The sequence below is a fragment of the Trichophyton verrucosum genome, assembly GCF_000151505.1.
Source record: "Trichophyton verrucosum HKI 0517 chromosome Unknown contig00131_1.f1.exp, whole genome shotgun sequence".
In the NCBI taxonomy this organism is placed as follows: domain Eukaryota; kingdom Fungi; phylum Ascomycota; class Eurotiomycetes; order Onygenales; family Arthrodermataceae; genus Trichophyton; species Trichophyton verrucosum.
Genome location: NW_003315547.1, coordinates 23,677 through 36,964, shown reverse-complemented (window position 1 = coordinate 36,964; position 13,288 = coordinate 23,677). Strand labels below are relative to the sequence as shown.

The 13,288-nt window shown below is 50.8% G+C and overlaps 7 protein-coding genes across 7 annotated transcripts; 3 read left to right on the top strand and 4 right to left on the bottom strand.

The window, feature by feature from the left end:
* On the top strand, positions 1-486 carry TRV_01742 (uncharacterized protein; the record flags this gene model as incomplete). Its single annotated transcript, XM_003025807.1, has 2 exons — positions 1-196; positions 395-486. Coding segments are annotated over 2 exons (288 nt in total), but the record flags the coding sequence as incomplete, so codon positions are not given.
* Positions 487-721: 235 nt separating this feature from the next.
* On the bottom strand, positions 722-2,974 carry TRV_01741 (uncharacterized protein; the record flags this gene model as incomplete). Its single annotated transcript, XM_003025806.1, has 3 exons — positions 722-889; positions 979-1,009; positions 1,173-2,974. 3 exons carry the CDS (start codon positions 2,972-2,974, stop codon positions 722-724), a joined length of 2,001 nt encoding a protein of 666 aa, XP_003025852.1.
* Positions 2,975-4,127: 1,153 nt separating this feature from the next.
* Positions 4,128-6,874, bottom strand: TRV_01740 (uncharacterized protein; the record flags this gene model as incomplete). Its single annotated transcript, XM_003025805.1, has 7 exons — positions 4,128-4,403; positions 4,603-5,375; positions 5,406-5,591; positions 5,675-6,284; positions 6,360-6,509; positions 6,571-6,772; positions 6,864-6,874. 7 exons carry the CDS (start codon positions 6,872-6,874, stop codon positions 4,128-4,130), a joined length of 2,208 nt encoding a protein of 735 aa, XP_003025851.1.
* Positions 6,875-7,750: 876 nt separating this feature from the next.
* Positions 7,751-8,692, top strand: TRV_01739 (uncharacterized protein; the record flags this gene model as incomplete). Its single annotated transcript, XM_003025804.1, has 3 exons — positions 7,751-7,821; positions 7,902-8,544; positions 8,609-8,692. 3 exons carry the CDS (start codon positions 7,751-7,753, stop codon positions 8,690-8,692), a joined length of 798 nt encoding a protein of 265 aa, XP_003025850.1.
* A 208-nt stretch (positions 8,693-8,900) lies between these two features.
* Positions 8,901-9,885, bottom strand: TRV_01738 (uncharacterized protein; the record flags this gene model as incomplete). The annotated part of the gene is made up of 3 exons (XM_003025803.1): positions 8,901-9,452; positions 9,519-9,755; positions 9,817-9,885. 3 exons carry the CDS (start codon positions 9,883-9,885, stop codon positions 8,901-8,903), a joined length of 858 nt encoding a protein of 285 aa, XP_003025849.1.
* Positions 9,886-10,302: 417 nt separating this feature from the next.
* Positions 10,303-12,000, top strand: TRV_01737 (uncharacterized protein; the record flags this gene model as incomplete). The annotated part of the gene is made up of 2 exons (XM_003025802.1): positions 10,303-10,370; positions 10,443-12,000. The coding sequence occupies 2 exons, from the start codon at positions 10,303-10,305 to the stop codon at positions 11,998-12,000; spliced, it is 1,626 nt and encodes a 541-aa protein (XP_003025848.1).
* Positions 12,001-12,239: 239 nt separating this feature from the next.
* Positions 12,240-12,624, bottom strand: TRV_01736 (uncharacterized protein; the record flags this gene model as incomplete). The annotated part of the gene is made up of 2 exons (XM_003025801.1): positions 12,240-12,338; positions 12,412-12,624. 2 exons carry the CDS (start codon positions 12,622-12,624, stop codon positions 12,240-12,242), a joined length of 312 nt encoding a protein of 103 aa, XP_003025847.1.
* Positions 12,625-13,288: the final 664 nt, after the last annotated feature.

Here is a 13,288-nt window from a genome sequence, read left to right as displayed (position 1 = left end):
ACTCGACTTCTCTCTCTCTCTCTCTCTCTCTCTCTCTTGCTGTCAGTCAGTCAGTTACTTCTACTCTTCTACTCTTCTTCTACTTTAATTATCTTCTTCTTCTTCTTCTTCTATTTCTCTTCTTCAAGTCTTCTTCTCTTCTTCTTCTCTTCTTCTCTTCTTCTCTTCTTGCCCTTCCACCGGCCCGCCTCCGCTCGTCCGTGGCTGAAACCCAGTCAAGCAGCATAAAGAACAGCAGACGAGATACGAGAGGACTTTATTCTTCTTACTGTTACTCTATTACTGACTGTTACTGTTACTGTTACTTCTTCTACTGTTGCTGTTGCTGTTACTGTTGTTATTCCTGACTGAGATGAAGATGGCAGGACAAGGAGATATTACTCCTGAGATACAGAAGACAACAGCAACAACAACAACAACCAGAACAAGAGAAGAGAAGACGAAGACGAAGAAGACAACAAGAAGAGACGAAGAAGAGACCGCTAGTTGCTTCTCATCCCTGTCGCGGGACGTTGGATGGAGACATGGGCAAGCCTCGTGTCGCTCTAGCTCGAGAGTTACTTAGTTACATGCTTTAGTTAGTTACTTGCTAGTCGCTGGTTACTTTACTTACTGTATGTACATGCATGCGAGTTACTTGGTGGCCGCGATAGTCGGGGTGACCTTGACAGTAGAAGGAGAAGTAGAAGTAGAAGTAGATTAGATGAGATGAGATGAATGTTTAGGATAGACGAGATGAGATGATGGTGAAACCGGGAGAGTAGTTAGAAGAAGACGAAGACGAAGACGAAGAGAAGACGGAGAAGAAGATCAGGCAGGACTTGGTAACTAGTATATCTGAGACGAACGGCCGTCTTGGGTTATCATTTCTAAGATGGACATGGACATGCTAGTGACGGCAGGCTAGTTAGCGCCATTAACAGTAGAACAGAAGACAGAAGACAGTAGTACATGAGAAGAAGAAGAAGTAAAAAGTACATGGATACATGGATACATGGATAGTAAAAGACTAGAGGCGGCCGTGGAGTCGCAGGCGGTAGAGACAAGTGTACTCTCGCCGGCCCCAGTTGGACCTCGCGACGACGACCACCTTGCTGGTCGCAGGCAGATCGTGGACCGCCGATGCAGCAATGGTAAAACGCTGGATGTGATGGGCGGCATGGATGTCGTACTGCCAGCGGCCAAGACGGACGAACGATGGGCCCAGCGAGGGTTCGTGGGCGTAGGCGGACTCGGCTTCTCCAGGCCACACTGCCGCCAGAGCCGATCTCACTTCGTCATTGTTGACACTGTTTGTGTCAGTGAATTCTCCCCAGAGCTCCATCAGCTGAGGAGCGGCGGCCCCGTTGTCCAGGGTGGCCTCGCGCGGCATGTGCTCGATAATCACTTCTTCGGGGACGATGGGGCGGCCAAGCTCGACGGCGAGTTGGATCCTGTTCTCTTTCTTGGAAGTAGTAGTAGAAGTAGACGTGGTAGATGCACACCAGCAGTCGCCAATGTCGTCCCAGGGTTGCAGGGCAGAGACATGAGAAGGACCGGGACGGATGCCACCTGCAAGACGGCGGAGGCGGTCGAGGTAGCTCGTGGTAGACGATAAAGTAGGCGAGCTTAGGTAAGGGTCGACAGTGGCACCAAAGCCCAGAGAGAAGAAGTTGGGTCGACGCGGCTCCAGGGGGTTGACAGGACGTTTAGGAGGAGGAGGAGAAGTCGTTGCTTTGTTAACTTCCTGCTTGAGAAAGGAGATGTCCTTGGTGATAGAAGTCAGACGTTGGTCGACGGTGGCCATCATCTGGCTGATGCTCTCGGTGCAGTTGGCCATTCCATAGTGTCCAGATGGAGAGTAGATGATGGATCGGGCGGCAGAGGCGATCTCGTCGCGCAGGAGGTAGCCATTCAGTGCCATCATAATGCTAAGTAAGATGCAAACGACATGCATGAACCCGAAGTTGGTCACTCCAGAGGTAGATGTGGATGTGGGAGAAGTAGGAGCAGCAGCATTGTCAAGAGCGGATGGAGGACGGGATGAGGCCGGAGTGTGCTCTGACTGCGGAGTGTGGATGGCTGCAGGCTGGTCGGAGGGCGTCTCAGGACGCACAGAGGGAGAGGCCGTAGTAGCAGCATTGTTATTATTGTTATTATTATTGGTAATGGTGGTAAGACCGACTGGAGGGCCGATGGCAATGCCTCGCTCGATTCTCTCGGCGGTAGCGCGGCTTCTCTGAGGCTGTCCACGCAGCTGCTGGTAGTGGTGTTTCTGTAGAGATTGCTGCTGCCGTGGATGTTGCTGCTGCTGATACTGCTGCTGCGTAGTCTGGTGGATAGATGTGCTGCTGGCTTGAGATGGAGACATCTGAGGTCTCATAGAAGTAGGCCGAGGCCAGCCAGTCAGGCCAAACGCAGGTCGCTCGTTCGCTAGCAGATGGCGCTCCGTGTTCCAGCTGATGCTCGACCCGTCAATTGCATCTGCCAAAAGGTCCACTGGGTCGGACTGTTGCTGTTGCTCTTGCTGCTGCTGTTGTTGCTGCTGCTGGTCGTGGTCCTCTGGCTCCCCCGAGGCCTCTCTCAGCGAGCCCATCAGCTGGATGTCCGGCGTCATACGCCGGACGGGCTCCCTTGGCGGCGTCATGCTCTCGGCCCGCCGCTGCTGGCCCCGCGTCACCCGCTGCTTCTCGGGGCTCTTGCGTGCCTCGTCCTCGATCTGGTGGAAGCCCGCCGATTCGGTCAGTGGGCGGGCGGCTGGACGGGCTGGACGGGCTGGGCGGGTGATGGCGGCCTCGATGCTGGCCGCCACGTCGGCTGCCGTGTTGGCGGCAGGGAGAGAGCCGAGCGGGCGAGGCAGGGCGGGCGTCGCAGACCCTCCGTACGAGAAGGTCTGCTGCGTCTCGATGCTCGGCAGATATGGGTTATCTGCCTCGTTGGAGGCGCCGCCAGCAGCAGAGGGCGTCAGACGCCGCGTGCGTCTTGGTGGTGCCATTCTGTACTCGTCAGACTGGTGGTAAAAGTAGTAGAAGTGATAGAAGTGGTAGCAGTGATAGTAGAGATGCAATGGTAGAAGTGGTAGAAGTGGTAGCAGTGATAATACAAGTGATGGACGGACGGAGACCTACTTCAAGCCGTTCAATCTTAAGGGAGCAGGTGGCCCTTATATATATCCCCCCAGCCACCGACAGGAACACACGCCCACCACAGGACAAACGTCTCTGCTATTGACCGCGGGTATTCAACGTCGACTCTGGCCTGCGATCTAAGCCATTCATCAGGCCAGCCGCTGCCTGTCCCTGTCCTCCCAGCCCCCCTTACTATTGTCCGGTATGCCAACTCTGCAGAAACACAACACCAGGACACACTATCTCTGTCTCTTTTATTATTTAGAAGATGAAGACGACGAGTAAATTGTCTGTCCTGTCCTCTGGATGCGCGGGTATATTCAGTCTTGACTCGACTCGACTCTCTCTATCAAGTATCGTCCTCGATCAATAAGAGGTATAATAGTAGATCTTGCAAGACAAATCAGGCTATAGCAGACACCAGACACCAACACTGGACATGGATATCATCAACAGACAGTAGAAGCAGCAGAGACAGCCGGGGGTATCAATATCAGTTCAATCAGTTCAATCAGTTCAAGTCAAGTTCAATATCAAGTCACCAAAAAACTAGTTAAAACGAGATTTGACGCGCTCCCATGAAAGAGAAATAATAGAACAATAAAGACGCCAGGCCCGCACAATGCAAAAATGTCAACAACGTAAAAGAACAAGCTGCTTCTTTCTGGACTCGGCCTTTCAATGACGCAGTTTTTTACTCTTCACTCTCGCCTTCACTGCCTTTTTCTTCTTCTTCTTCTTCTTCTTTCTTCGCAGCCAAAAAGCGACGGCGGTTTTTTGTGTTGTTGTAATTACCTAATCAGGACTAGCGCGATGTTTTCGTGACAAGAAGACAGCCTTAAAGCAGCACGAGTTGACTTCTATTTTAGGCATTACTTATATACATTGCTTGTTGCCGCTTTAACAGAGGACCGTTTATTTATACATAAAAGTTTAAATAAAAAAAGGGGGACAAGATAGTGGTTATATATCAATCAAGCAGACAAGAGACAGCAGCGACGGCGAGGTTTGAGTGCTTGACTAGCACTTCCAGATGCCGATGGTGCCGTCCTTGCGTCCCTCGGTCAGATAGCCATCCTTGATGCGCACGCGCTCGACGATGCTGTGTGCTCGGCCGTCGTCCTCGGATGCTACCCCTGAGCCACAGTCCCAGTGTCGCCCGTCCGTCTTGTCGTACACCTTCACCACGTCCTCGCCCGCCGCAGCCACAATGCGTCGGGTGTCAAACATCATGCTTGTGACTGGCCGGTCGTACGCATACGCATCGTGGATGGTTCCCGTGCGAAGATCCCATATCTATCCAGATTAGTCTCACACACTACCATCTATAATAAAGAAACAAAAAAAAAAAAAAAAAAAGGAAGCAAAGAAAAGGGAGGAAAGAAAAGCATAAACTCACACGTATGCTCCGGTCCATACTGCCAGTGACTAGATGGACGTCGTCAAACTGCAAACATGTCACTGGCCCAGTGTGTCCGACTAGACTCCGATGCACCTGTCCACTACGCAGGTCCCACAGACGCACCATTCCGTCAGCCGTTCCACACGCCAGCGCCGCATCAAAACACTGCAAGGCACCGACAAAGTCTGCCGAAGCGTCCGGCAGACGACCCGTCGGCCGCCATGCTGCTGAATCGCCCGCCGCCATCGTCGACGACGCCTGTGCCGCGGCCCAGAGCACATCCAGCGTCTGCACGCATCGGCCCTTGACCAGATCCCACTGCCGCAGCGTCTTGTCCGCAGATCCGGATATCAGCGTGTCTCCGCGCAGGTGCAGGGCCGTCACCTCGTCGACGTGAGCTTCCAGACTGAACAGGGGACACTCGTCCATGCTCGATGGCGGAGGCGTGGGCGGTGCTGCAGCTGGGTCCTCGAAGCCTAGTGCATCCTCGTCGTCCTCCTCGTCCCTGTCGGCCCGGTGGTCGCGTGGTTCGTACTTGGCGCGACTAAGGTCCCACAACCGGATGGAAGCGTCCATCGAGCCGGTGGCCACGATGCTATCTTCCACCTGCAGGCACCGCACCGAGGCGTGGTGACCCTCCAGGAAGCCCATGCACCGCCCCAGGTTCAGGTCCCACACTCGCACTGTGTCATCCAGGGCGGCGCTGACCATCGTGCCAAAGGGGACATCGAAGTCCAGAGCGGCGATCATATCATTATGGGCCTGCAGTTCTCTTATCAGAGACCCAGGCTCAAAATGCTCGTGGAGAACCGGTGTCGACCGTTTTTCTATGTCCACAATGTAAGCTTCCGAGCAAAAAAAAATATCTAGTTAAACAAACGAATGGGGATACGCACTCGATGTTTTGTGTCTCCAGGCCTTGGGTGAAGGAATTTTCTCGTAGATAGACTCGGACATGAACGACGAATCACCTTCGCCGTCCCCGATCGGAGAACTGGGAATATCGCCCGTCTTGGGTGTAGCTGCCGTGGCCGCTGCCACAGACTCGTCCAGAGCGTCCTCCATGTCCTCCAGCCTGTTATCTAGTTGCACCACTGTCGACCGACCCTCTTCGTTAGCTTTACCGCCTTTCTTCCTCTTATTCTTTCTTTTATTCTAGACTTACATTCATGTTCCAAGTCAGCTTCGTCCATCTCCAGGCCAGCCAGACGGTCCAGCACAATCTTGCGCATCTTGTTCAGGTTCATAATCTTGTTGTCAATCTCGTGTATCTCTGCACTGCACATGTTCTTCCGCACCCCCATCATTTCCAGTCGATGGTTCAACGAGTCTCGTTCCCGCTTCAAATGGCCTATTGTAGGTGGCAGGGCACCTGTATTCCTATCTACATCCTCCAGCCGTTTCTGGCCATGTGAACTTCGCCTCCGATGAGACTTCCTGTGCTCGTTATCTGCATCGTGGATCGAGGCCTGAAACCCTTGGAACAGCGAGTATGTACTTGTATCCTCGGGGAGATGTTGTAGGAGGTCATCTGGTAGGGAAGAGAGAGCGCGGTACTGGATCTCCGACGTGGAAAACTTGGAGCGTACAAGCTCGGTAGGCGTCGTCTGCGCGAATGCAAACATCCTCCTCTGGGCTCCGGGTCTTCGCAGCTCTCGCTGGATGCCCGACAAGGCTGCCTGGTAGTGGACATTGGCGGTAGGATCAGTCGTGGTGCTCATAAGATGAGACGCCGTAGTCGTGACTTTGCGGCCAAACGCCTCCAGCTGGCGGGACTAGTTTATTCCCAAGTACCCTTTGTTAGCCACCTATCTAAACAAACACCTCGTCCTGGCGAAGAAAATACTCACAGTAAGCCCTGTTCCCAGCACAGAGCCTTCGTCGTCGCCCGTTCCGTAGTGAGAGGCGCCAGAGCCAGAGCGGCTCCGCGCTGCATTGCCGGCCATGATAGAGCAAGTAGGAGGAGGGTGGTGAAAGAGGCGGTCGAAACTGGGAGGTAGCTATGCAAGCCCGATCTCCAGCACTGTCTGTCTGTCTGTGTGCGTGTGTGTCTGTCTGTACGCAGCTAAGCAGCCATGTAGCCTCACGCTGCCTCTGTTCAACCGGCCATTGACTTGCAAGCTCTTCCTGCGGCTGGCTTGCGGGCTCGCTGGCGTTGTCGACTTTTTGCGTGTTTGGTAGAGGAGAAAAACGCTTGACGTTGGGATGTTTTTTATGGCGTTTTTTGTTTTCCAGGTTTGCAGCTTGGAAAAGGGCGCCAAGACTGTATTTATGGTTATATATTACGGTATTTTACGCTCTTGAGATGCCGAGGCGGCTTTACTCTATATACTCCCTATACTCCCTATACTTACTCTCTCTTCATCCTCTTCTCTTTCTCTTTTCTTTACTCTATAAGAATAAGAAGTATAGAGCAAGAAGTATAGAGAGAGAAGTACTCCGTATTATTACCTCTGGTAAGATTCTGTGTAAGGGAGTGTATGGCGCTAACCCAAAGTAAACTAGCTAGCTGCAGTCCATGCCGAGGTTTGGGACAAGAAGAAGACGGCGATGAAGATGAAGATGAAGATAAAAGAGATATAAAAAGAGACATAGAAGAGAAGGAGAAGACAGCTAGAGATATAGGAGGATGGCAGGGAGAGAAGAGAAGAGAAGAAGCCCGCTATACGGTCGTATAACTATCCGCTGCTACTCCCCAGGCACGCAGTCTATATACTTCCAGTCACAGCTGCAAGACATTCTATACGACCCCTGTAGATAACTAGCACCGCCATAGCAAAGTCCCTAGCAAACTGGCAGCCTGTAAGTACATAAGTAAAGCTCCTCTGCAGCATCCGTCGATTCAAGCCGGCCAGGAAGAGCCCTGCAGTGGCTTGCCAGTCAAGCCACCAACAAAAAGGAAATAAGAAGAATCGAGTCCTCTGGCCACTCTTGGTGCGCTTCACAGCCTGACTCACCAACAAAGATATAATAATCAGATAGCTAGTTAATCGCCGTCGACTGCTCTGCTTCTTCGTCCTCTACTTCGTCCTCTACTTCGTCTTCCTGTAGTCCGATGCGAGCTTCTCTCTGTCTGGCCTCCCTGGTCCTGCTACCCCTGTCGCTTTGCCTCCATATCCCAGCCGTAGGTTCTTCGGCCCGGAACCGAGATCGCGAGAGCTCTGGGATCTATAAAGCTTTTGAAGCTCGACTTGCGCCTGAGACGCCCGACGACAACGACAACAGCACCTGCGCCTGTAGCATGGACGCTTCCATCGATCTCTCGGACGCCTCCAAGGCGCTGGACCTGGAGAACATCCGCTTCCAGCTCATGTAGGTCATCTCTCTCTCTTCTTCTTTTTTTTTCTGGCCTCCCTGTGCAGCTTTTATAGCGGTTGACCTGACTCATATAGTCGCCTGGAGGATACTATCACCTTCCACCTTATCGAGAGAGTCCAGTTCCCGCTCAACAGACGGATATACATCCCCGGCGCCGTCAAGATCCCCGGCAGTGAGCTCAGTCTCATGGACTATGTCCTCAGCGAGCAGGAACGTCTCCAGTCCCGTGTCCGTCGCTACCAGTCACCCGATGAATACCCTTTCTTCCCCGACGTCGTTGAAATGCCCATCCTACAGCCTCTCCAATACCCCAAGATCCTGCACGAGAACGACGTCAATGTCAACGATGTGATCAAGTCACGCTACATCAACGAGATCCTGCCGTCGCTGTGCAAGTCCAGAGACAGGGGTGAAGCGCAGGAGAACTACGGCTCCTCGGCCACGAGCGACGTCAGCTGTCTGCAGGCACTCTCGCGAAGGATCCATTTTGGCAAATTCGTCGCAGAGTCGAAGTTCCTGGCCGAGACGGACAAGTTTGTCAAGTTGATCAAGGCCGGGGACAGGGATGGCATTGAAGAAGCCATCACCAACTCCAAGGTCGAGAAGATGGTGCTCGACCGGCTACGGCTAAAGGCAAAGACCTACGGCAGGGACCCGGCAAATCCGAGCGAGGGCAAGTCCAAGATCGACTTCGAGGCCGTCGTCTCCATGTACAAGGTGGGTAATGCTCCAGTGTCTCTCATTCGCATATACATACATGCCTGGCTAACAAGTTCTACAGTATAGCGTTATTCCAGTGACAAAGTTCGTCGAGGTGGAATATCTAATGCAGCGACTGAAAGGAACCGAGTGGGAAGACAAATAACTCGACCCCTTTTCTTTTCCTCACAGGGTAATAAGACATCTGAAATATAACCACGGGTTTTCCAGTTAAACGAAACGGCAGGCAATACTATGGGAGTACTACCGGCCGACTGTTTATTTAGGGCTACGACCACCTCTAATCACGAACAAAAAATTGAATAGACTTCTTTTAATACTTCGACTTTTTTTTTCTTTTATTGTATTACCATTCACGAAGATGGGTTCAGGAATTCCTTCAGGTTGGCCACGGCAGCCTCAAACTTGGACGCTTCTATCAAGATCATATGGCCCTGCGGATGGATTCCTAGCTCCTGGAACGCTCTCTTCGAGTCCGACTGTCCCTCCGTCTCATGGGTATAGTTATATCCCGTATAGCATAGGGCGTGCTTGTGCAGTACCTCGTCTTCGGGATGGAAGTAGAACGTCTCGGAGCCTTCGTTGCCGGCCTTTTTCTTCTTCTTCTGTGGCCGGTCGTCTTCCTGGTCCAGCTTCGACTCGACTTCTTGGTACGTTTTTGATATTATCAGATAATGCGTGAAGTTGTACGGCTCCTTCTCCTCAAGGGCCCATGCTATCTCCTCCAACAACATGGTGTACATCGGAGGAACCACTTGGGCCGGTACGTTTATCAGACGTTCAGTCAATATCAGCCCAATCTGGGGGATTTCCGGCTGGGAGAGCAGCTGGTTCAGTGTCGAGCAATCAGGGCTCGACGACTTGGTTCGGATATAGTCTGTTAATGTCTTGATTACAGGTACATCCTACATAGAAGCCCGGTCAGGAAACCAATCCCCAGTAAGCCTAAATTCACCTTAAATGTCACCTACCTTGTGTTGATGTAGATTGAGAACGGTAAGAAAAGCGTATGGATCCGTCTCATTCCCATCTACCTTCACTGTAGAACCCAGCAATGGCTGTGATAGAATCAGATCAGACAGCGCAGACAGGTCAAACAGCTGTGAGTCCGAGTCGAAGAGCTGGCGCAACAGCACCTTCAGGCCGTGGAAGTCCACCGCAGGCTGGGGATCGAACCATTCAAAGTCAACATTGATGATATCAAGATCCTATCCTATGCTATTAGTATATCTAGCCCGACTACAGCAGTCAATGGGTATATTTCCTTACCTCGTCGCTGCTGTCCTCCGCCGCGCCGTCCTTCATCTCAACATCCTTCACCTGCTTCCGTTTTCCCATTGCGACCAATAAGTATTCGACAGACACAACCAGCCAGTACTCCTTTAGATTCTTAGCTCCTTGCAAGCTTCTTCAAGCCAACCCCGTCCTTTTCTTCTCGTTTTGTTTGTAAAAAAATAATAATCAATAAATAAAATAGAGATTATAAAAATAAAAATAAAAATACAAAATAAAAAAAGATCCCAAGAATCCAGAGACGCTAAACCGCGATAGGAAACCACCCCACTGCTTATCTTATCGCTTGATCTTTTTTTTTTTTTTCTTTTCGCTTTTTCCGAATTATTTTTTTTTTTACTTCCTTTTTTTTTTTCTTCTCTTTCGCGGGGGATATCAAACTCCCGCCCACGGCGTCAATTGAAGTCTTCTCTTTTGTCTACAAATTATTCCTAGGGGGAGGTTCAATAATAGAAAGCCAGAATGTCTGCAGTTGAAGCTGCCAATGAGCCTCATAAGGCCTTTGACACCATTCTCGTCCTTGATTTTGGGTGAGTCACTCTGGGAATACCCCCCTCCAAAGTCGCATTGGAACTACAGGGCTGATACCGGGGATTATGCAGATCACAGTACTCTCATCTGATCACACGACGTCTCCGTGAGCTCAATATCTACTCGGAGCTTCTGCCATGCACCCAGAAGATTGCCGAGTTGTCCTGGAAGCCCACCGGAGTGATTCTCTCGGGCAGTCCGTACTCCGTATATGACCAGGACGCTCCCCACGTCGACCAGGCTGTCTTTGACCTGGGTGTCCCAATCCTCGGTATCTGCTATGGCCTACAGGAACTTGCGTGGCATCATGGTAAAAATGTTGCCGCCAGTGATAACAAGGAGTACGGGCACGCCTACCTGAACATCCAGAGGCATGGAGAAAAGGGTCAGGCCAATATCGACCGCTTGTTCCAGGGTCTGGAAGACAAGCTCGAGGTCTGGATGTCACACGGAGACAAGCTGTCTCAGCTTCCCGAGGGCTTTGAAATCATTGCCACGACATCCAACGCGCCCTATGCTGGTATTGCGCATCAGACGAAGCCGTACTTTGGCATTCAGTTCCACGCAGAGGTTACCCATACTCCCTGCGGAAAGCAGGTACTGGATAACTTTGCTGTCAAAATCTGCGGTGCTAAGCAGGAATGGACGATGGAGAAATTCGTCGACAAGGAGCTGGCGAGAATCCGTGCGATGGTCGGTGAACATGGCCAGGTCATCGGTGCTGTGAGCGGTGGAGTCGACTCTACCGTTGCTGCAAAGCTGATGAAAGAGGCCATCGGTGACCGTTTCCATGCCGTCCTTGTCGACAATGGTGTCATGAGACTCAACGAGGCTGAAATAGTCCGGGAAACCCTGACAAAGAACCTCGGAATCAACTTGACCGTCATTGATGCCAGTGAGAAATTCCTCGGCCGTCTAAAGGGTGTCGTTGACCCAGAGCAGAAGAGAAAGATCATTGGCAATACCTTTATCGAAATCTTCCAGGACACTGCAAAGACCCTTGTTGAAGAATCAGCTGGCTACAAGGAAGGTGATAAGATCGAATGGCTCCTCCAGGGAACCCTTTACCCGGATGTTATCGAGAGTATCTCTTTCAAGGGCCCCAGTGCCACCATCAAAACTCATCACAATGTCGGAGGATTACTCAAGGGAATGCACCTGAAGCTCATCGAGCCTCTCCGTGAACTGTTCAAGGATGAGGTTCGCAGTCTAGGAACAAACCTTGGAATTCCCGAAGACTTAGTATGGCGACACCCCTTCCCTGGACCCGGAATTGCCATCCGTATTCTTGGAGAGGTTACTCCCGACCAGATCCGTATTGCGCGCCACGCCGATTCGATTTTCATCGACGAAATAAAGGCTGCTGGTCTCTACCGCAATATCAGCCAGGCCTTTGCTGCCCTTCTACCAGTGAAAGCCGTCGGAGTTATGGGGGACAAGCGTACACACGAGCAAGTAATTGCCCTTCGTGCCGTTGAGACCACCGACTTTATGACTGCAGACTGGTATCCATTTGACGGGAACTTCCTGAAGAAAGTGAGCCGCAGGATCGTGAATGAGGTCAACGGCGTCTGCCGTGTACTTTATGATGTTACAAGCAAGCCCCCAGGCACTATTGAGATGGAGTAGACCCGGCGAGGCGTTTTGACTACTGGCGTTCTGTACCTCTGTTTTACACAAAACAGCCTCATTGCTTATCAGAGTTGGCTTCGTTGCTTTTCTGTTATAAAAAAAGAATATCCTCATATAACTACTTCCTATACTGCTAGTTATACATTTATTTCTTGCAATTTACCCCTTGTACACCCCTTTTTTTATACCAGTCCTGCAAGGCAGTCTTGCGAACCTCCTCGTACTACCAGGACTGTTTATAAGCCTTGTTTCTGCCGAATCCTCTCCTCATCCTCCCTCTTCAGCTCAGCATCTACCTGTGCACCGCGAGATGGCTTGTGGCCGTGCATCCGAGCCTGGAGTACCGTGAAGTTTCCATTAGAGCAAGCTTTCCAGCTATCTGAAACAGATATTTCCTGCTAGACTTACCGGAGCAGTAGGATCTATTTTCGCCAACTCGTCATCAGTGGGAGAGTGTTTCCCCCTTGACTTCTGTTCTTTCCCATGTGCACTTCCCCGTCTGTTGGAGTCAGGGGGGTTATCTCTGTTTCTGCGGGCATTTTCAACCTCGGACCGAGTGACATTGCGTTGCTCGTTGCTCTCATAGATGGTCCTAGTGCCGACGTTGGAGTTTCCAGCCATAATGAAGCACTTGTGAGTAGCGGTAAACGGATACTTCGCAATCAATATATTCTGTTGCAACTTATGTCCATGTCTTTCTCCTACTTCCCATCTATTTGTAACCCCCTTCAGCCTCAATAGAACCGGTGATGTCATAACCTTGGAACTCCAGGCTTGGGGGGTCGGTTTCCATAAGTAGTTACTCCACACGTGACAGCTATTTGCCGTCAACTTTGAACGTTTCAATGTAGAGAGCGATTTGGTAGCCCTTGTAGATATCGTGGTTAGGGGCTCAAGTAACACATTCTGCCCTTTTTTTTGCATTCAATAGCTATCTATATGTGTGCCTTTACCTATAACCATTCCATTCCTTGAGAGTAACTACTCTAGGTATTATTAGTGTTCCTACTTCGAAAACACATATGGCAACAAACGGTTGGTATCATCGTAGAATGTTGTAAACTTAATAAAGGAAATTCTATTAGGCATAGAGAAAGATATCCAAACTATACAGACTTCATCGCTTCAAACGCTCAACAAAACAACATGACAATCTAGTTAAAATAGATGGACAAAGTAAACAGAAAGAAACATGTAAAAGATCGCTAATTATCACAAGAACATAAGAAACCGCAGTATATGCAAGCAGCCCCTGTGTCTGAATGCCAGGGGAATATATCAATTT